Source organism: Salvelinus namaycush, chromosome 2 (genome assembly GCF_016432855.1).
Source record: "Salvelinus namaycush isolate Seneca chromosome 2, SaNama_1.0, whole genome shotgun sequence".
Classification (NCBI taxonomy): Eukaryota; Metazoa; Chordata; class Actinopteri; order Salmoniformes; family Salmonidae; genus Salvelinus; species Salvelinus namaycush.
Window position 1 is genome coordinate 43,730,190 of NC_052308.1, and position 22,875 is coordinate 43,753,064.

At 40.7% G+C, this 22,875-nt stretch overlaps 2 protein-coding genes across 2 annotated transcripts; one reads left to right on the forward strand and one right to left on the reverse strand.

Moving 5' to 3' along the window:
- Positions 1 to 430: 430 nt before the first annotated feature.
- On the forward strand, positions 431 to 9,893 carry card19 (caspase recruitment domain family, member 19). Its single transcript, XM_039013939.1, has 6 exons — positions 431 to 493; positions 7,327 to 7,466; positions 7,890 to 8,046; positions 8,223 to 8,288; positions 8,407 to 8,472; positions 8,892 to 9,893. Exons 1-6 carry the CDS (start codon positions 436 to 438, stop codon positions 8,999 to 9,001), a joined length of 597 nt encoding a protein of 198 aa, XP_038869867.1. The 5' UTR covers positions 431 to 435; the 3' UTR covers positions 9,002 to 9,893.
- An 808-nt stretch (positions 9,894 to 10,701) lies between these two features.
- Positions 10,702 to 22,611, reverse strand: LOC120063639 (ninjurin-1-like). The gene is made up of 3 exons (XM_039013940.1): positions 22,385 to 22,611; positions 14,353 to 14,596; positions 10,702 to 13,017 (listed from the first exon to the last, which is right to left on the reverse strand). The coding sequence occupies exons 1-3, from the start codon at positions 22,439 to 22,441 to the stop codon at positions 12,875 to 12,877; spliced, it is 444 nt and encodes a 147-aa protein (XP_038869868.1). The 5' UTR covers positions 22,442 to 22,611; the 3' UTR covers positions 10,702 to 12,874.
- Positions 22,612 to 22,875: the final 264 nt, after the last annotated feature.

A 22,875-nucleotide genomic window follows, 5' to 3' on the forward strand; every position in this document is an offset into this window, starting at 1 on the left:
CTACTGTAAATCAAACATGGGGCGGCAGGGTAGCCTAGTGGTTAGAGTGTTGGACTAGTAACCGGTTGCAAGTTCAAATCCCCAAGCTGACAAGGTACAAATCTGTCGTTCTGCCCCTGAACAGGCAGTTAACCCACTGTTCCTAGGCCGTCATTGAAAATAAGAATTTGATCTTAACTGACTTGCCTAGTTAAATAAATATTTTTTTTAAATTAAAAAACGAGATCAAATTATAACAAATTTCTTTAGTAAAACTTTTTTAATAGATAATATGGATGTTAATTCAATTCAACGTTCAATAAAATAAATGCCATATTGATACTGTAGGCTACGTCATAGTTACTATTCAATGTACTGCTGTCGGTCTAAAATAAGACACAATGTATCACGGAATTTCCGGGAAAGTTATAGCCACTCCCTGCAGTGCTGTCGTTAATGGTCTCGAGGAGGGAGGGGCCATTCAAAGGAAAGAAGGGACTCCACACAATGGGAGGTTTGTAGGCGACTTCTTAAACACTGTATTTCTTGTTTGTTTTGCCATGGGTATGTGTGTTTTGTCATTTACACATACCCACATATTGTCGCTGCGCTTGAACAATTAAGAACCCCGTCTGTCTTTTCGATAGTTTGGGATGGCTATGGTGGCACATGGCACTTTCAACTTCTTGTTTTCTGTCGTGCTAACAGCGCTTGATAGCCTAACCTTTTGCAAAGTGTAGTGCTCCCGACAGCTACGTCTATTTCAAGCAACATAGTTTCCGATGTAGGCTACACCTCGTGCCCGCCTTTGACCTAATGTAACACGACATCACCAGTTGCTGTATTCTACTACCCGTTGCCACATTGTAACACATCCCAAATACTGTAAGCCAATGCCACTGACAGCGAGAGAAGTTTTGACCAGATACTTTACTAGCAATTACGCAGGCAGACTGGGCTGAATTCAACAAATTGTCTGAAGAGACAATTGAATAGCTACTGACAAAATTATCTTTTTCGGTAGTCTATGTTTCCGTTAACTTGTCCGGTGTTTTGTTTTGTTGTCGACATTTAGACAGTTCGTATAGAAAATAGATGCGTCAATTGCCAGCTAGAGTGCGTTGCCATTTAACTATATCGTGTCGATAAAACATCTGGACGTCATGACGTCACACATACCGTTTATAATATTTCGCTAAAACCTGGTGTCGAATTAAAATGTAGTGGTTGAAGTGTTTACTTTACCCATTTAGGGAAATTGTGAATTAATAAATTGGCGACAGCCTATATGCCCTCCCATCTATCTTTTTCATGTCTCGGGAGACAGCGAAAACCACCATGTATAGAATGCAATAATTTACATATATTTTCCATATACCAATAATTCTCATGTGCCAACGTATCACCGAGGTTCATGTCATGGTGAAACTTGCACTCCTATAGATCTGAAATAATTGGACACGGTGAAACCTGCCAGTCAAGCAGTCAAGCAAGGGGAAGCAATTCCGGCATTCTTGGAAGTCAGGACAATCCTTGTCCTGCAAAGAAACATACATTTTATGGTTGAAAAATACTATGTTGCAAGTAGCAGACTACCTTAAATGATTCGGCAATAATCATTTATTCGAAAAAGCACATTTCCATCATAATTTTTCGCAATAAAGAAAGTTCGACAAAAGAAAAATCTGCCCCTGTCAAACGATTAAAAATGTCGTCGATATTTAGAACATCTCATATCTGCCGTTTCCATAACACATTTTTCTTGCAACATTGCTTTTGTCGAATAAACCTGGGTCAATGGAAACCTGCCTAGTGTAGCTATACAGTTTATGCGAGATATGTGATAACCATGGCATTGTGGGGTATTGTGTTTAGATTGAAGAAAGAAAAAAAAGTATACCTTTTTGAATAAGGCTGTAACGTAACAAAATGTGGAAAAAGTCGAGGGGTCTGAATTCTATCCGAATGCACTGTATCCTATAGTATAGGTTCCAAAATCGAATAGGATTTTCTATTGGATTCTAATAGGATACTTGTATTTGAATCCAAAACGATTTTTTTTGACTACCGCAACCACAGAGGAGCTCGCGCTCCCTGCCTGTTTCATTACTTCACGATCAGAGCCGCTTGCAATGATCAGCTAGGAGGAAATCAGATTTTCAACATTTTGATGCCTTATATAAAATATATGCAACAAATTTTCCGCCAAAGGGTTTCTACGCCAATGCACCACACAACCAAAAAGCAAAACATACTGACATGGTTTGCGTTTTCAACACCACAATAAATAGACTGTCAATCTCGACAAAACAGAAAATACATCCCTCCCTACCTTGTAAGCATACCCAGTATCGAAGACTTGGCTTGACAATCTCTGAATGTTATTACACTTTTTGGTGTATTCTAACAGATGTCTCTTTCCATTAATCGAATTGCCTTTGCACAGTTTTGATTGATTGATTTTTTTATTTGTCAGTAAAAAAAAACATATACACAAATAATTTTAAATGTCACCGGGATTGCACAATAGAGTCGGGACTTATTTGCTGCTGCATATACAGTATTATAACTACTGAATGCACGTCTAACTTATGTCCATCTGGCTTTCGGAGGTCACCTTATGGTTTTCTGTTGTGCGTAGTGTGGGTAGCCTATATCTTTGGCTATGTATTGGATAACCGCACAACCAGTAGTTGTGTTTCCATCAAATTGACTTGTTGCAGGTAAAAGTCTGTACGTAATTATGTAGTGGACATAAAAATAAAAAAATTTAGGGTTAAATTCCCATGTACCGAGTAAAAAATACAAGTTAAATGAGATTCCATCGCATTTTCAACTCCAGGTGTACTGATGGTTTTGTCACAAAATGTTGCGTGGTTATAAAGAATGTGGCCACTGGTATTGGCACGTGCGCTGATGAGATTATTATGGACAAAAGTGCGAGATTATTTGTCAAATGGCAGCCAAGCATTGATCATCATGTCACCAGAATAAGACCCTTTGATATTTATTGAAAGGAGCATCAACCTCATCACTGTGGACGTTCACTACCCTGTGAAGTGCATCACAATTTATTTCGTTTCCTAATAAACTGCATGCTTTGCCATAATGCAGTGCCATTTTTAATTAGACACTTTACTCGCATAAAAAGGTTGGAAACCTGTTTAATGTCAGGCCATTTTGAGGCTGCTGGAATTCCATTTGGACGGAAGTGGGCACGCCTACATGAGACTTTTGAAGTAGCCTAATAATATTACAACATTTTGACTGGTTGTGTTTATTCCACATATAAAAGGTAATGCTTTAAAAAAAAAAGTTAGATTAGAACTATTTTGGCTATATTGAAGGTTCTAGGTGCGGGAGGAATATACGTTTAAATTGGAGAAGATGCAGAGCGTGTGTTAAGCTTTTTACTGTGCCTTTCTAGACCTTATAAACTGCTGAGAGTAGACCCACAACTGATTCAAATCGAAGGAAACATTCAAATCACAGGGCTTTTGCGCTATTATTCAAATGACATTTTCACTGTAGGCTAGAATGTTGTACTCACTTGAAAACAATGACGCAATTATTCCTTGCATTGTGCTGTTCTAGGCTAGTATAGGTAGCATCATTATGTTGTCCCGAAACAAGATCAATAGTGGAGATTTTTGAGCTGTGTCTCATGTCTTCACTGTTCTTTCATGAGCCTTGATGCACCTTGCCGCTCCGCTGCCTATCAGCTATTCCTATTTGTTCTTGTCGATTCATATTTAAAATGTATGCAGCTTTGGATGTTTTTATGTGTGGTATACTTGCTAGTTAGCCTATTACTGATCTGGACAAACGATCCACCTATGACTGTTGTCACTATGAACGGTGGATTAAGGGCAGGATAGGCCGTTCGACTGGTAGGCGATACTGACCTGTGGTATAGTAAAAGTTAGCACACGGAAAATCGTAGTGCGCAAGGGAAGTACCAGAACACCTTGATATAGGAGAGGTGCATGCAAGCGGACGAGGAAATGTGTCTAGGGTGGAATAAATTATATAGTGACACCTGCAAAAGAGTGAATGTAAAAGAGCCCCCCCCCCCCCCCCCCCCAAAAAAAAAAACATCCCCAAAGCCAAGTAAATTGGGATCTGTTCCTAAATCCATTGTAATTCAATCACTTTTTGACAGCATTTTGTTTTACAAAACTTTCCATACATGTGTTTGCCCATGGAAGAAGTGGTCAGAAAGTGACTTTTTGGACATCAATGCCAAAAGATAAATGTGCTCAAAGTTGACACATTTTGCATATGCCTATCCCACCATACATGAGACATCCATGTCTTCATCACTGGAAAATATAAACGTTTGAGTTTGATAGCATTGTTTGTAACCTTTGAAGTTATGTCAAACTATTTTATTGTTTTTTGAAAAACATTTTTTTATATAAAAATTGTCTTAAATCTTGAACGTCAATTATCTAAAAACGTGTAAACTCCGATTTAAATATGCGCATATGTTGTAGCTTAGACCCTATTTCACATCATCTGAGGTTTCTGTGTTGTGCCTGTCATCGGTTGAGACAACGTGCTCTTGAATACAGCGTGGGTGTCATTTCAATCATAGAAATTGATTCAGATCCTATCCCTTCAGACCACTGCAATTTAGCTGGTACACACACCATTGACATTTAAATTGAATTGAAATTGTATCTAATTAATAATACCACAAAGATGACTGCTGGCCCACCCAGCATCACATTTCAACTTAAATGGTTATGTCCATTCTATTATATATATTTTTATGATTTCAAAAGGTTTCCTATGGAGGATTGACAGTATAATTTAAAACAGATATTCCAATTTAAGTCAATATTCTCTTGTGTGTGGACCTCCAACTATCTTTTTGGTAGACATTTTTATTTTAGTACATTTATCAGCCAAAACATGACACCCACGCTATATTCAAGAGCATGTTCTGTCTCAACGGATGGCGAGCACAACACAATAACTTTTAGATTACGTAAACTAGGGACTAAGCTACAACATATGCATACATGAAAAAATAGGACTTTACGCATTTTTAGATAATTGACAAAGGAAAAAAACAAACGTCATTATTATATACATAAAAACATCTCCAGAAATGATTAAATAGTTTGACAAGCTTGTTTTTAAGCTTTTAAATAATATCAATCTCAACCATTCATATTTTCCAATGTCTCATGGTATGGTGGGGTATCCAAAATGTGTAAACTTTGAACACCTCTATCTCTTGAATGATTTGGCATTCAGTTCCAAAAAGTCACTTTCCGAGTATTTCTACAATGGGCAAATACACTACATGGACAAAAGTATGTGGACACATGCTCGTCGAACATCTCATTCCAAAATCATGGGCATTAATATGGAGTTGGTCCCCCTTTGATGCTATAACAGCCTCCACTCTTCCAGGAAGGCTTTCCACTAAACGTTGGAACACTGGTGCGGAGACTTGCTTCTATTCAGCCACGAGCATTAGTGAGGTCGGGCACAGATGTTGGGCCTGGCTCGCAGTTGGCATTCCAATTCATCCCAAAGGTGTCCGACGGGGTTGAGATCAGGGCTCTGTGCAAGCCAGTCAAGTTGTTCCATACCGATCTCAACAAACCATTTCTGTAGGGACCTCACTTTGTGCACAGGGGGCATTGGCATGCTGAAACAGGAAAGTTGGAAGCACAGAATTGTCTAGAATGTATGCTGCAGCATTACGATTTCCCTTCACTGGAACTAAGGGGCCTAGAACGAACCATGAAAACAGCCCCAGACCATTATTCCTCCTCCACCGAACTTTATAGGTGGCACTATGCATTAATGCAGGTAGCGTTCTTCTGGCATCCACCAAACCCCGATTTGTCCATCGAACTGCTTCCACTGCTCCAGAGTGCAATGGCGGCGAGCTTTATACCACTTCAGCCAATGCTTGGCATTGCGCATGGTGATCTTAGGCTTGTGTGCGGCTGCTCGGCCATGGAAACCCATTTCATGAAGCTCACGACCAACAGTTACTGTGCTGACGTTGCTTCCAGAGGCAGTTTGGAACTCGGTAGTGAGTGTTGCAACCGAGGACAGGTGATTTTTACGCGCTACATGCTTCAGTACTTGGCGGTCCCATTCTGTGAGCTTGTGTGGCCTACCACTTCGCGGCTGAACCGTTGTTGCTCCTAGACGTTTCACATCACAATAACAGCACTTACAGTTGACTGGGTCAGCTCTAGCAGGTCAGAAGTTTGACAAACTGACTTGTTGGAAAGGTGGCATCCTATGACGGTGCCACGTTGAAAGTCACTGAGCTCTTCGGAACGGGTCATTCTACTGCCAATGTTTGTCTATGGAGATGGAATGGCTGTGTGCTCGATTTTATACACCTGTCAGCAAGTGTTCAAATCAAAAGGGGTGCTGTCAAAAAGTGATTGAATTCAAATAGATTTACCCTACAGCTTAGCTTATGCAAAACGCTGCCATATATGTCTGTCAAGTTGCCGGTGGTTCTACAAAAACAAGACAAAATTCAGAAAGATGTTAATAAAATCCATGTTTTGTATCGAGTGAGAAATGTCTCTTGCATGTGTGTAGATTTTTGTTTTTGTCGCAGTGTGACGCGCTGTTGTGTACTTCTACAAGTGGCTGGGTCGCATAGATCCGACCAGTTCCTGCAAAGCTGCTGGGAAATGCTAGATGTGTGGCAGTTAAGATGGCAAGGATTTAATGAATATCTTTCTGTTTTCTGTGGTTTTTGTAGGAACCACCTGCAACATAGTTATCACAAATCTCGCGTAACTGTAGCTACACTGGCACCTTATCGTCGACATGCCTCCTCAGACAATTTGTTGAATTAATTTGTAGCAATCTGTAGGTGGTGCCAGTGAGGCATCATGCTTATGTATTTCACCCTAGAGAGTTACTACATGCACTTGGCTATTTTAGGACGGTCCACGTCCCTGACGAGCAATGTTGAGGTCGACCTTCTGGCACAGCTTGCCTATTCTTTAAAAACTTTCCAATTCTGCTGTAAATGCGTCTGCAAAAAAATATGCATATTTTGAGATTTCGCTTCCCTCGTTTGTTTGTTGATATATCCCATACCCTCATTATCAGCAAGTGAATCATTCCTTATCCTGGACCTAATATGAACTGTGTTCGGTGCTTTTCCTAGCCACCGTGCTTCTACACCTGCATTACTTGCTGTTTGGGGTTTTAGGCTGGGTTTCTGTACAGCACTTTGAGATATCAGCTGATGTAAGAAGGGCTATATAAATACATTTGATTTGATTTAATCAATTCCCATTTTAATTATTATAATTCTCATGTTGTGATTCGTTCCCACGTGACTGTCAGACAGCTTCCATGACCAGCTATTGGAGGACAGTCGGTTCCTCAGGACAGACCGTCGACTGGACACAGAACTAGTGGATAAGCTCATCCTGCAGCTCAACAGGATCTACCCACAGATCCTCACAGACAAGGAGGCCACCAAAGTGAGTAACTTCCTCTGGACAAATGAGTTTGACCCAAGGTAATTTGTAACTTCCACACGCAGAGCTCTTTGCTCTAAGAGATATCCCACTGAAATGTAGCGAATGACTGCTTGTTCAGGCGTCTGTGGTTTCAAGCAGCACTTTGTTACATATACAGTATTTTAACTCGATCTAAGCATCGGTTCCATTTCCAGACTCTGTTGAACAGACCACTTGAACGTGAATTTAGTTCCAGAACGTGAAGTTAGTCAATTAGTAGCCCCTCATGGCCGACTGTAACAAAAATGTTCAAATTGAGTAACAGGCTAGCGTGTACAGGACATTTGTTTCTGGATTCCCGAAGGTAATCACTTAGATTCAGAGAGAGAGAGAGAGGTATTCTACACACACATCTGGAATTCTGAATATGACATGATGATCCAGTTTAGGGACCTTGATGTGCCCACCTGCGTCCGACTGGCCGAGCTCCTGGCTCACCTGCAGGGGAAAGGTGAAGAGGCCTGCCGGGAGTTCTACCGGGCGCTTCACCTGCATGTGGAAGAGGTGTACTTCAGCCTACCAACACGCCTCCGCCTCAGAGGTTAGTCCCTCCCCCCCTGACAGTCCGTCTCTGGAGAGCTGAGATTTGCTGTCATTATTATTCACATGAAAATGTTCACGTTTTTTTTTTGTACACTACCAATGGCATATTTGCATCTAAAAACCTGCAAAAATGTATTCGTCAAAATCACTGACATTTTGTAATCCCTTTCCCAGGTTCTGTAGACCCGTTCACGGTTACAGCCTCACCCACCCAGCCGAGATATGTGCTGAACGACCGAGGTAAGCATACACACAGAACGCTGAATCTCTGTCACACAAACACACGTACTGTAGACACACATGCCTTTTACGGTACATACCTTTCTTTCTAACAAACAGTCTCCTGTTCTCTCTCTAGGTCCTCTGTTCTTCCTGAGTTGTTTCGGCGTTGCGGTGGGGATGGCTCTACTGTATTACTATGGCGGTGAGTACAATACGTCCCTTTCATGTTTTCTTTATTTCCCCACAGAAAAGAACAGAAGTCAGTATGTCGTATGGCTTTTCTGTACTCCTGATTATTTTGAAACCAAGCTAAGCTTAACATTGCATCTTCATGTTGTGCCACAAATCAAACTCCACATCAAACTTGATTTAAAGGGTATTTAAAATCGCAACCCACTTTGAAGTATAACAAACAAGAAGCGGTGAACGGGATGAATAAAAGACACACAAAAACCTCCATGGTGTCTGCCCCTCTTACTTGACTGGGCAAGCTATTCCGTAATGCACAGACCAAATCATGTACACCTATTCTGTTTCCATTAGACTGAAGTTGTCAGTGTTATCATGCTTAGTTGTTAGGGAATAAAACAAAGTGTAAACCGTCCATGTGTTGTCCTACAGAGGCCAAAGTAACAGGGGGAAGCAGGGCTCTTGGCATGGCTGCTCTTGGACTGGGCCGACGAGCCAGAGAGGTTCTCATATGGTACGCTGAAGACCCCATCAGGAAGTAGTCTGTGTGTCTCCACTACCACAGCAAAACAAGCACTCCAAAGGTGTTTCCGGACATCCATAACACACTACACAAATACCCTTTTCACATTACCATGCCAACCTGAACCAAACTGTGCTGGTTACAGCAACTATGGTCGATGAGTAACTGGGCCAGTTGATTACAGCTTGGTTTGGCTCAGTTCAGTTTGTCTCAGTGGTGTGAAAAGCCAGGGGATTATAAGTTTGTAGATACTGTATATAGCAGTCTTTTGGCTTTAGGAATCTTGAGTTTTTTTTGGACAATTTGTCATACAGCAACTGGTTTTCTTCTGAACTTTCATTGTCTTCATAATGGTTAGATATTAGACATGCGTCTTCTCTGGTGAAAGTGACTATTATCACACTAAAGCTCTGTTACTGAACAGCATCTTGTCAAGAGCCAGTCTCCTTCCTTTGTTGTTCTTTTGGTGTGGTTTGGACACCGTGTACAGAAACCAATAAACCAGACTCAATTTAAATAAACCTTTCCTACTGAATGTGCTGTACTATTTGCAGTATACTCAGGAGATTGACGTTAGGAAACATCAAACGGCTAAGGAGGGTATTTATCAAATAGGATGTTTATTTGTTTACTTAGCTTACTGAAGGAAACCAACCAAGCACTACGTTTTATTCCAATTTGATTTGTAATATCATCTCTGTTATCAGGGAGGATCTATAAATGGAAAACATTAATGTAATATATATATATATATATATATATATATATATATATATATTTTTAGCAGACACTCTTGTTCAGAGTGCCTTACAGTAGTGAGTATATACATTTCATACTGGTCCCCTGTGGGAATCAAACCCACAACCCTGGCGTTGCAAGTGCCTGATTCCCACAGGGGACCAGTATGTATACATTTCATACAGGTCCCCTGTGGGAATCAAACCCACAACCCTGGCGTTGCAAGTGCCATGCAAGTGCCACATGTTGTAGCTCAGTTGGTAGAGCATGTTGTTTGTCCGGTGTTTTGTCTTGGATTAAATGTCTACCACATAATGCCTTTCAATTAGATCAATCCAGGTCCACTATGCTTGTAGCTAGATAGCCCGGCACTGGTTCAATTAATGTGTGACCTAACCATATCAGAGAAATTGTAATTTGTTCACTAGAACTATCACATTATAGCGGTTGATTACACTCCTTTTGAGTGACAATGGTACTTAGTTACTGTTTTTGAAAGTGTTCATTTTGTTATTATGCCCACTGAAAAGCCAATGCAAAGTACTACATTTCAGGTCTCAGCCGTGTTTCACCTCAGTCTGTTTCTCTCTCACTTTTCTCTAATGTTATTAAGCGTTTTCAAAGTTTTCTCTAACACAGTGTGAAGCCTTTGTTCGCTAACTTGCCTTAATCTGTGCTTTGTTTGGTACGGGAAATATTGTTCATGGGGGAAGTAGGTTATAACGGTTATACTGTTTTATAGTAGGGGAAATTATAATATTAGATACACATGTAGCCTACCTGATATATATTCAATGTGTAGACATATGAGACTGTTGTCACAGCTCCATCTACTCTGTGAGGAGAAAATCCTAACTCCCATTTAAGTCAAATGGACATCAATGCACAGCTAAGTGGTTTTAGTGGAAGTTAGGATTCTCCCCAAATTCTCTTAACGGCCTCAGTCTCACAAGTGCCATTATTATGATTTATATTATTGTATGACTTTTCACTATTTATTGTTTTCAAGCCTTTCTATGCGTGGACAATACAAAACAATATCTGGACAAATTGTTACTTTTCATTTACAAACTTCATTTCAGAATCGTACAGTTTTCTACTGCATTCAGTGCATCAAACAACAAAGTGCATTAAAAGTGGGGCTAAAATATGATTTGGTTCTTAATTTCAAAAAAGAGAAAAGTCCTTCAATCATAAAAAAAAAGAAAGTATATTGGCAAAGATTAGGGTCTAAACAAGGCATGAAATATTATTGTATATATTTTTTTACACTTAAATTGTGATGGTACATACTGTAAATTGCATAGATCTGAGATTACATATAAGGCAGCATGCAAAGTCTGAATGTCCAGTTGTAAAATTCAAGTAACTTAACATGAGAATTTTGGGTAAAAATCCCCTAATTACCAACATTTTGCAACGCTAGATCAGTGGTTCACAAACTCTTCACACCCCTCTTGTTGGCGGAGAGAACATTTAGCAGGTTTAAAGCATATTTCCTGCAATTCTATACACTCAGCTAACCTGCCCACAGATTGTGGTTGAAAATTAGCCGGCTGGCTAAAACCGGCACTTTTACTGAAACGTTGATTAATGTGCACTGTCCCTGTAAAAATAAAATCAACTCAACATGAACACACAGAATATATGGGAAATGTGTGGAATGCAGGAAATTTGCTTTAAAATGGCGGCCATGGAGGGTGATATTTTTGAGGGGCATTTAAAAGCTAATTTCCTGCGTTCTACACATTTTGCCATATCTTGTGTGTGTTCATGTGATAGCTGAGTGACTCAAACATTACAACAACATCAATGGGATAAAAAACACAGCAGCTGGGACTGTACAGCTTGAGTATTTCTAGAACAAAGTTACCATGACAGCAGCTCTAAGATATGAGATACTTCGGTGTATGTGGACACACCTTCAAATGAGTGGATTCGGCTATTTGTTTGCCATGTTTGCCAGTGACAGTCTCTCTCTTCACATTCAAATATTTGTTTGCAACAAAAAGTTCAATAAAAGACCCATGTGACTCCATTTGATATTGCGAGGGTTGTTTTGTTTGCGCGTTGCGCTGTCTATGCGTCGGTATATTGTCTATAAAAGTGGATCCTCGTGATTGTATCGTTTTTCCCTTTTAGACCACATAGGCCTAATAAAATACTTCAAATGATAGGCTCTCTGTCTCTGTGTGGTGACTTCAAGAAGAGTAAAGGTAAGGCCTCAACATCTTGCTGAATGAACATCGGTCTGAATTTCTGTCGGTGTCCATTTTAAAGATGCTTGTTTAAGCAAGTCAGCCGTGTCAACTATGGTTTTAAAAAGGAAGCAAGTGAGGCTGAAGGAACTGTTTCGCTGCCGGATGAGGCTCCGCTGATAGCCAGGTGTAGCGATGGTAAGGATTCACTCCATTGTGCTGAAAAGAAAGCTCTGCTGTTAAGGCCTACATAAAGCTGTCCCAACAGTTTGTGGGCACCGTTTGTTACCGTTATAATGCAATTAATGTATTGTTTAGTGTGTGGTTGCATCAAACTAAAAATGGAGTTTGCCCCACCAAGACTTACATGCTCAAAATCGCCACTGAGCAGTGTGTGTGTGTGTGTGTGTATATATAAAATAACCCTGATATGTACATATCTGTAAAGGCAATACATTAACACTATTGGTCATTTGAACAATGTATTGTTCACACAAGTAATAGCAAAATATGAAGTGTGGCAGGATCGTCATGAAAGTAGGGTCAACCCGACTGAGATTGTGACTGGCCGTGTGTGTGAAAGGCCAGTGGGAATCCTGTATAATGAATCGATCCACTGTCTTTGGTGTCACGGAGAATCTGATGGAATACTGGACCCGTGAACCTCTTTTGCTTCTAAAGTAGCAGTGATTTGGTTAGTGCAGCTATGGCATTCCGGTATAAAACATTTACTTTAAGATTCACCTATGTGTATGCTAACTGTAAGTCTATGTACAATACATATATTTATTATACTCATGTAACCTGACAATTTGACACTGATTACCAAACACTTGTTTGAGGGTTTCAACCAAGGGTACACGTTGGCATATTATGTGTGTATTGTGCATATAACACCAGTATAATGCCTTTAGAACTATAATAATTGATGACCAGAGGGTAAGGAGTGAGGGGGGTTAAGAGTTTTGATTGGGTTTTTGGACACCAAAGGCCGTAATAAAGATGTTGACTACAACGATGATGAAGATGAGGGCTGTGGCGATGTTCTCCATAATGTTCAGCTTGAAGTGGGTGCTCTCGTCGTTCAGGTTCCACTTCACTGCAGAACAAGAGAAGAACACAAACATGTTGCGGATTAGCTTAGTGGCTCCAAGCATGTCCTCAGTTCATAGAAAGCAACCAACAGAGGGAGCTATGTCAAAAGTTGTTTCTAAGACTGGGGCCCTGTTTGAATTCCTTAAGTGCATTCTTCCCGTTCCCCTTGACGTAGTCACTGAGTAGACAATATTGGACAAGTGAACTCAAGGTCTCCACCACATGGTGGTATTCACCTGTCCGGTCATTTCTGACCCTGCCTTCCTGTAGGAAGGAAAGGGAAAGGGGGGATACTCTGAATCAGAGAGGTGCAGGGGGCTGCCTTAATCGACATCCACGTCTTCGGGGAGCAGTGGGTTAACTGCCTTGCTTGGGCAGAACGACAGATTTTTACCTTGTCAGCTCGGGATTCGATCCAACAACATTCCGGTAACTGTGCTCTAACCACTAGGCTTGATGCACTTTTAAAGAATCAGACTGACGCCTGGCTTTTGAACCATCAAATATCCAGTGCCGTCATGTTTAGCTAATCATTATTGAACCATGTGATATGAAGATACAGCATTTTACATTTCCTACACTCAGGTGAATGATTATTTAGGATGTGAATTATATGCCTTACTAGAAAGGAATGCCAATATTTTGTTGTGGGAGTTGAAGCCCAGTTAAGCATTTTTCACATGTTGACTCAATAGAGGCACACCACCTGTAACGTTAGCAATTCTGCCCGAGGACATTAAACTGAATATTCCTAATTTGAACCAACTGACAGGAGAAATACAATGGATAAACAAACACTGTCTCCAATGGTCCCGTTCTTTAACTCTCCCACCCACACAATGGGAGCCCCTGGCAGGGGAAGATACGGACAGTATAGCCAGGTACACAGATAGTAACATTTTGCTGAGAGAGCCATTCAAACATAAAGTAGGGTCAGAAACATGTTGGGAATTTATCTGTTCATGGAGCTCCAAGAGCTTGGAGCTCAGGTCACATGGTCAGGAAAGAATCTTGGCCCCATGCCTCATCAATCTGTGACTACGTCCCAATTATCCCTCCTTCCTCCCAAAGTGTGTGTTTCCCTTAACTGATTTGAAATGAAATGACTGGAACAAGAGAAATGGTGGAAACTCCTTTTAGCCCATGCCTCCGCCAATCCAATGCTTTTAGATTTGTGGAAAGTATTAATTGACTTCACTCTTCAGGAGAAAGGAGATCTTATTGGGTTGCGGTCAGCATGAGGAAGAGGACTTTGCTGGTTTGAGCCAGACGGGAGTGACTACGACTTTCTTAATAGCCTCTGAGGGGATAAATAAAGTTGAACAGAACTGAGACCCACCAATGAAGATGAGCAGGATGCCCACAGTGATCTGCAGGATGAGGGATATGGAGATGAAGGCGATGAGGGGGGTGTAGAAGGTGAAGTCTGGACCCTGCTCCAGGACGGCCTTCAGCTGGGAGGCGTTGGCCATGAGTAACGCCACGTCCAGCATGCTCTCTGCTGCGCTCTTCTTATTAGCATACCGGTTCATGTTTATAGGCTGGCCTGCCTGCCTCCGATTCCAGGGGCCTTGACGCGGCTCCTGGACATAGAGAGACTTAACGTCAGTACAACATAGATAGAGACTGATAACACACCTGAACACAGAGGCTAACATCAGTGCACTATAGATAGCGACAGCAGACCAAGCCCCGGGAACCTAAACACGAGACCTGACGTCAGTACAACATAGATATACAGAGATTTAACACTGGCACATCACTGTTAGGACTTAGTAGAAAGCTAGATTATATGAACACATGCTGATGTCCGCATTTAACTGATTTAACATGTATATAGCCATGTTATTACCTGGTACTCCCTGTATATAGCCATGGTATTACCTGGTACTCCCTGTACATAGCCATACTATTACCTGGCACTCCATGTATATAGCCATGCTATTACCTGGTACTCCCTGTATATAGCCATGGTGTTACCTGGTACTCCCTGTACATAGCCATGGTATTACCTGGTACTCCCTGTACATAGCCATGTTATTACCTGGTACTCCCTGTACATAGCCATGTTATTACCTGGTACTCCCTGTACATAGCCATGGTATTACCTGGTACTCCCTGTACATAGCCATGTTATTACCTGGTACTCCCTGTATATAGCCATGTTATTGCCTGGTACTGCCTGTATATAGCCATGTTATTACCTGGTACTCCCTGTATATAGCCATGTTATTACCTGGTACTCTCTGTATATAACCATGTTATTACCTGGTACTCCCTGTATATAACCATGTTATTACCTGGTACTCTCTGTATATAACCATGTTATTACCTGGTACTCCCGGTCCATAGCCATGTTATTACCTGGTACTCCCTGTATATAGCCATGTTATTGCCTGGTACTCCCTGTATATAACCATGTTATTACCTGGTACTCTCTGTATATAACCATGTTATTACCTGGTACTCCCTGTATATAGCCATGTTCTTTTTACTCTTATTGGTATTCTTTATTCACTGTGTATTTAATCCTTGTGTCACTTTCTATTTTTTACAAAAAAATTGTTATCCTTAACTCTGCATTGTTGGAAAAGGACTAGTAAGTAAACATTTCACTGTTAGTCTACACCTGTTGTTTACGAAGCATGTGACAAATTACATTTGTTTTGATGGGGAAATATGGGGGAATTCTAGTGATTTCTGCAGTTACTCTGCTGTGGTTTGTGGGAAATGAAAGTGTTGTGGGACTTTTAACAGGAAGTGTGACCAAGCACATGTTTCTCACCCATGTACACACAATACCCTATAATGACCAAGTGAAAAAATGTTTAGCGGGAGGGGAATTCTGGGGATTTCTACAGGGACTGCTGTTCATTTGTGGGAAATGGCCATTGTTACGGTTCACTGTGCACAGATAACTGCTAGAAGGGCAAGAGGTCTAGTGCCATGACTCCTCTGCAATTTCCTTCCAACCAGGGTGTAGCTACTGTAGCTGTCAACCAAGAGGAAGTTGGATAATATGAATGTAGAAAGCAGAGTGGTGTATATAACCATGTTATTGCCTGGTACTCCCTGTATATAACCATGTTATTACCTGGTACTCTCTGTATATAACCATGTTATTACCTGGTACTCCCTGTATATAGCCATGTTCTTTTTACTCTTATTGGTATTCTTTATTCACTGTGTATTTAATCCTTGTGTCACTTTCTATTTTTTACAAAAAAATTGTTATCCTTAACTCTGAATTGTTGGAAAAGGACTAGTAAGTAAACATTTCACTGTTAGTCTACACCTGTTGTTTACGAAGCATGTGACAAATTACATTTGTTTTGATGGGGAAATATGGGGGAATTCTAGTGATTTCTGCAGTTACTCTGCTGTGGTTTGTGGGAAATGAAAGTGTTGTGGGACTTTTAACAGGAAGTGTGACCAAGCACATGTTTCTCACCCATGTACACACAATACCCTATAATGACCAAGTGAAAAAATGTTTAGCGGGAGGGGAATTCTGGGGATTTCTACAGGGACTGCTGTTCATTTGTGGGAAATGGCCATTGTTACGGTTCACTGTGCACAGATAACTGCTAGAAGGGCAAGAGGTCTAGTGCCATGACTCCTCTGCAATTTCCTTCCAACCAGGGTGTAGCTACTGTAGCTGTCAACCAAGAGGAAGTTGGATAATATGAATGTAGAAAGCAGAGTGGTGTGTCTTAAGTGATGCGGAAGCATGTTTTGTGTGTGTGTGTACTGAATATGTACTACTTGAGTGTATTGTAGAGCAGTAGTGAATAATGTTCAGTAACAGTCCATTCGTTGTAATTGTTAATTGTATGAATGAACTGTAATTGTCCTATAATCAATAGCATGATAATGACTAATGTCAGAATATAGCAATGTTATCAAATGAGGAGGACTGAGGAACACTTCTAAAGTATGTGCTACTATGCTATGGTAATAACACTGTGTAGTACAGCAGAGAGGAGAGAAGTAAGGCTGGTCTAATGAGTGCCACTTATGACTCATATTTACAGAGTAAACCCCAGGAATCCATTACAGCAGAACTGATGTCATGCTGTCTGCCTCAGTGGTCAAACACATGACAGTGTCTATATATCTTGTCCTGTCTCAGCTTTCAGAAAGTTTGCAAGTATTTCAAGTGGTTCAGAATGTCCGCTGCAGCTGTGAGCCAGGTTACACGGCTTTACGTTGCTTTACTTTCTCCACTAATTCAGAAAGGCATAGAGAGGGCATGACTGTACGGTGATGTAATTACATTGTTACGTCATTGGAAAAGTGGGCCTCTAACCCAAACATTACCCAGGTTTTTGTGTGGGTTAAAGGACAGTTTTTTTAGGGGGGGGGGGTTGAAGTACAGTCTGGCAGTCCAACAGCCAACCAGGAGTGCTTTGTGCCCAATTTGACAGTGTAAAACAGAGAAGCCCACATCCACATGCCTCTTGCCACCTCTGAAAACACACAAAGCCCACAGAGGGAAAAAGTCTCCTTGTGACCAAGGCTAGCGATGACCGGACAGTTAGTTATCTCTTAGAAGCAGCCTGCTTTCCCTCACTGCCTTATAACCCTCAAATTCCTGCACTCGTCTTTCTTTCTTTTGTTTATTCCATTCCCTCTATCGTTCCCTTTCTACGGCCCTGTTTTGTGTGTGCCATTTTCCTCACTCGATTTCGTTGTCCATTTTTCTGCATGCCCTTCCGATCATGAGAGCTAGTCTCACATACTGCTGTGTTCATGGCGACGTTCTAGAAATAGGCCTACTGAAAAGGGTGAACTTCCTCAAATTCCGTTTCTCATAGTCCATTACCTCCCCTCGTCTTCCTTCTTTGTTGTCCGTTTGGTCTGGTGAGTGCCACTTATGACTCATATTGTCCCACTGTCCCACTCCCTCTCTCTCGGGCTGAGGAGGGACTCGCCTCTACCGCTGATGTCCAGAGTGTTGTAACGCGCTGAGATACAGTACCTGCCACGTAATCCCCTGTGACGGCAGACACCCTTCTTCTGCGGGATTGTTGAGTAACAGTTAGATCATTGTAGGTCTGAACAGACACTGCTGACTAGTCAGTGTTGTTACTCATGTAGAGATGGGAGTTCCTTTCAGCTCTTCTATATCTTTTTTCTTCTCTGCCCTTGTTCATACACCGGTAGTACATCCAATGAACAACTGTTGTTGTTTGACTGTGAGCTTCACATGTGGGCTCTTTTCATGTTGCTTTTAACTGAACAATTAGACTCGACAATGAGTCTAAGCCACAGGTTTAAGATCAACACTGATGGGTAAAAAAACAAAACAAAGCGTGACGATCGCAAGGTTTTCAAGGGAGTTCAGTCAGGACTTTTCTGAGTAACCGAGTCATCATGGCCCAAATGTCAATCATTTCCAGAGTACCAGGCCATGATGTCACTTTGCTCACAGAGCAGAGCGGTCTCAGACTGGACACCTCCTTCGTGTTGCTCATAGCACTGTTTCAGCCACTATGTTTTAGATGAGGTGTGAAATTGCCTAGGTCATAAACAATATTGTGCTTCCTTATTTCTGGACTGTCTCTGAAATAGGCCTGGACAATGTCTTGCAAATGGGTTTTAAAAGCTATCTGACAGACAGGACACTGTGTGCTTTCTGATGGTGACAAGTCTAGTTTCCTCAATATTATACAAGGGGTACCGCTGAGGTTGGTATTGGGACCTGTTCTCTTTACTATTCATATAAATAAGATTAGTCTATGTATTAAATCGTGCAATATTCATCTGTATGCAGACAAAACGGTTATGTATGCCATAGCCTGGTCAACAGTCGGTGCAATGTTGGAGCTGCAATCTGAATTTGTTGCTTTATGGAAAGCCCTGGTTGATTTAAAACATACTTAGTATGTTGCACTCTAATTCATGGGAACATTTCTCAGGTGGGCTACATATTCACTCATTGGATGCCTCTCTTATCGAGCGGGTTCCCGCCTATAAATATCTCAGTGTTTTGGATTGATAAAGATGTAACATTTCAAAAAACATGAGCTAGTGAAAAAACTCAGATTTAAAGTTGGCTTTTTTTTTATTTTATTAGATCTTGCTTCCATGAACAGAACGAAACGGATTGTGCAGTCAACTTTCCTGCCAGTTCTTGACTATGGTGACATCGTTTACCGGACGGCAGCAGCCACTACTCCTAAACCAGTGGGGACTTGGGGAATTCTACTGCTTTCCTCCTCCCCTTTGACATGGTTATGACCTCTTGGTGTTGTGTAACAGGAGTTTACGCAGTGACTGAAAACTTAGGTGGTTTCCCCCTTAGTATCTGTTCACAAACACATGTTCCCTGAAAAAACTCTGATTAAACTGTAAGACACACCAGTGGAAAATCAGTCACTGTGCCCAACAAAGTTGGTTAAATTTGAAAATCATCAAATAATGTTAAACATGAAATGTATGAAACACTCATATTTTTGTTTCACTAATTATTTGTGTTACATCAACTCATATTAAATATTAAATTTTAATCATATCAGTGAATCCAACACATTATGATGGCCATTATTGATTCCCTGGACTTTCTTTATATGTGATAATTCAAACAATTCAAGTTTAAAAAAAATCCAAAACAGGACATTACATCTGGTCAATAATATAGTGTGTAAATTTGTTGCCTTCATTTTATTATGTAGATTCAACCCTTTTTTTCATTTTATTTTTTACATTGAACACTCTTCAGCTGTTAGACTATCATAGATAACTTCCTCTAACCGTGTTTAGGTTATAACTGAGTTATAATGCATCACAGTTTGGTTGATTTGATAAACAATTGATAAATCTCGTTATTGCCATCTTCTAGCTACCCAACATTGTTGGATCAACTCCTTGGTTGAACAGTGAAAGTGATACTTTTCCTCATTTGGGTTTTCAAATACATCAACATATTATTTGAAGGTTGGTCACTAGGCTACATAAAATCATGTGTTGTCCAAGTTGCATGCAATAAGGAATTCCCCTGCTGTCGGTAGCCTAAGTCAGGGCAGGGTGCATGTTGTGGCTCCCGAGTGTCGCAGCGGTCTAAGACACTGCAAGAGGCGTCACTACAGTCCCTGGTTCTAATCCAGGCTATATCACATCCGGCCGTGATTGGGAGTCCCATCTGGTGGCGCACAATTGGCCCAGCGTCGTCCAGGTTTGCCCGGGGTAGGCCGTCATTGTAAATAAGAACTTGTTCTTAACTGACTTAAAGGTTAAATTAAAAATTAAAAAATGATGGTCTCACGCCTAATCCTCAACAGGTGCGCTTTGGACTAGAATGAATGAGTTTATTTGATTAGCTGTAGGCCTTGTAGTAGAAACCCTGACCTATTGTCCCGAGGTTCGCGTGACAATGGTCTTTGAAATAGGCCTAAAAAGTGATCAAGCTTTGTTTAGGACAGGCTATGCTCTGTTGCCAAGTGTTAAAGCACCCTAAAATCACTGATAATGTAATAAATTGCCAATAATGTAATACATATGCTGAATGCATAATGTAATAATGTTTTTGTGTAGATTACTACATTATGTTGTGGGTAAAAGATATCCATGAATAGTGTAATAACTTTATCCAATATTGTAATATTCACTGCCCCCCCACATGCATATCAAGTGCCATGCTTCAGTAATAGCTGACTTCACACCAAACCACATCCCTGAACCGTAGCTTGAAACCTGACTTTAGTAAGACTTTCAAAATACACATTTGACCCCCAATACACACCCACAACCCCAGTCAGTGAGTCAGTCAGTCTGTTTGTGTAAATGAGGGCGAGAGAGTGTGAGAGAGTGTGTGTGCGTAAGCACTTTTTTGTTGCAAACTACTACTTAAAATCTCAAATGTTATGCAATGTTTTTATAGATATAACCCTGTGAACAGCATCACAAAATGGTTGCCTAAAGTGATAAGGACTTTGTTTTATGGTCCCACAAAGGTTTTGTCTAGTTCCAGGTTTGTCCCGGGGACGTTCACAATAATGTTTTTAGGACATTCATGGGACGTTGTTTCATGGTCTCCTGGAGGTTTTTGTATAGTTCCCGGTTTGTCCCGGGGACGGCCCAGAGGGCATTTTTAGGACGTTCTCAGGATGTTTTGTCATGGTCCCCTGAAGGTTCTTGTACCCGGCTTGTGTGTTTCAAAGAGCTGTCAGTCAAGGCAAGATCATGAATAATAGCTCCCACCCTACTCAGCCTGTTCTTTCAGGCTTCCTGATTGTTAGAGATGAGAGAAAAGGTACAATATCTTCAATTTTTAGCTTTATAATAGTGAACAAATATTATGGGGGTTGTTTTGGTCATTCAAAATCATTTTTGACTTGGGAAATAGAGGTCCCGCACAGTCATCCTGTGTTTATTTATTTATTTTTTAAAACTGTGTGACTATAATATAAATCTATTTAATTAAGATAAAATATCAGAAATAAATATTAGATAATAAAGGCCAGTATCATCTTATTTACTTAAATAAAAGGGAATAAATCATCTGAAACTGCAGCAGTCAAATGATTTTGCCCGCAGAAGCAAGCACCAACAAGCTTCACATTGAGCTCTACAAAGTAAATAGTATTATTATTGTTATTATAAAGACAGAAAAATACACATGTAAAAGCTTAATTAAATAAAGGAATATTCGTGGGAATATAGCCATAATATACACAAGAGAAAGGAGAATGGAATATATTTGAAAAGACATTTTTTTAAATAAATTGAAGCAGCCCCCATGTGTGAATGCTATTTTTCCAACATTTTGATATTTCTTAGTGTCTATTGTGCAAATAATGTTATTTTTTATTGGAGAAAGAAAACAAGTATGCGGCCAGTAGGTGCAATAAACTTTTGTGAACTATTTACAGAAAATATACATATCGGAACAAATCAGCCTGAATATCAGGACGCGCAACTGCAATGTGTTTCGACTACTTTATGTACATTACATCTGAAACTGTTCTTTAGAGATTGTAACCCTTCTGTCCCCACCCACAGTGTGTTTAGGGCTCCATCTACGTTCATTCCTCCTGGGCCTATTGATCCAGTGCTGGATGCGTACCAAAGGCTGCTTTGTAAAGACATATATCTAAACTAAGAAGCCTCTGTCCCCTATGCCAGGAGCATCTTTACCCACGTTGACAAACATGCCCTTAAATCTCTATTGTTATCCACCTAGTGGACAAGGTAGGTGCTGTTACTGTACAAGATTACACTGTCTTTAAGACTGAAGTACTCAGGCAACGAAATGATCAGACGTTCTATAAGAGACTCACTAAAAAATCCCACAAAACAGCTTTTGGCTGTAATCGAACAGACTGTCACTGAGGGTATGTGGAATGGGGATCTCACCCAAAAAATCTTACCTCTTCTACGCGCTCTCTGTCGGCATGTCCGTTCATTTCCATGCTTTCAATCGCCATATTTGCCTCTTAACTATTGAATTTGAAATAAAGCGGGTTAAATAACAAAAGTATTGTGGGAGTTCGTGTCGCTGTTTCGCTGCCAGTGTCCGCCAGGTCTGTCGCTGTGTGAAATTAAGACTGAGATGTGGAAGAGTGCCTACCACCCGTCAACGAGGGGCGTCTCCACACCGGGGCTCAGGAACTGAAAGTAGATCCAGAATTGACATGTTCTGATCCATAAGGAGAGCCCCTTTTCATTTGGAACGAGAAACAAGAGATTCCAGAGTTTCACAACATAAAATATGCAATAAAGGGTTTTTATGAAATTATGTAAATTCTCGTTGATCTGATCATTTTCAAGCCTCTGTTTCTAACTTTGGATTAAGCCTGATATGAATAGCTTTTGACAAAACATCTTCCCAAACACCATGTCAACATCAATTGAATAGCCT

What these genes read in the sequence shown, in the direction of transcription:
- card19 (XM_039013939.1), top strand. Translation starts at nt 436, where the DNA reads ATGGTCTCGAGGAGGGAGGGGCCATTCAAAGGAAAGAAGGGACTCCAC. An exon ending in GGGACTCCACACAATGGGAG is followed by an intron (nt 494 to 7,326) that starts GTTTGTAGGCGA and finishes CGTGACTGTCAG; the next exon opens with ACAGCTTCCATGACCAGCTA. An exon ending in ATATGTGCTGAACGACCGAG is followed by an intron (nt 8,289 to 8,406) that starts GTAAGCATACAC and finishes TTCTCTCTCTAG; the next exon opens with GTCCTCTGTTCTTCCTGAGT.
- LOC120063639 (XM_039013940.1), bottom strand. Translation starts at nt 22,441, where the DNA reads ATGGCGATTGAAAGCATGGAAATGAACGGACATGCCGACAGAGAGCGC. An exon ending in ACAGAGAGCGCGTAGAAGAG is followed by an intron (nt 14,597 to 22,384) that starts GTAAGATTTTTT and finishes CTCTATGTCCAG; the next exon opens with GAGCCGCGTCAAGGCCCCTG. An exon ending in CATCCTGCTCATCTTCATTG is followed by an intron (nt 13,018 to 14,352) that starts GTGGGTCTCAGT and finishes CTTGTTCTGCAG; the next exon opens with TGAAGTGGAACCTGAACGAC.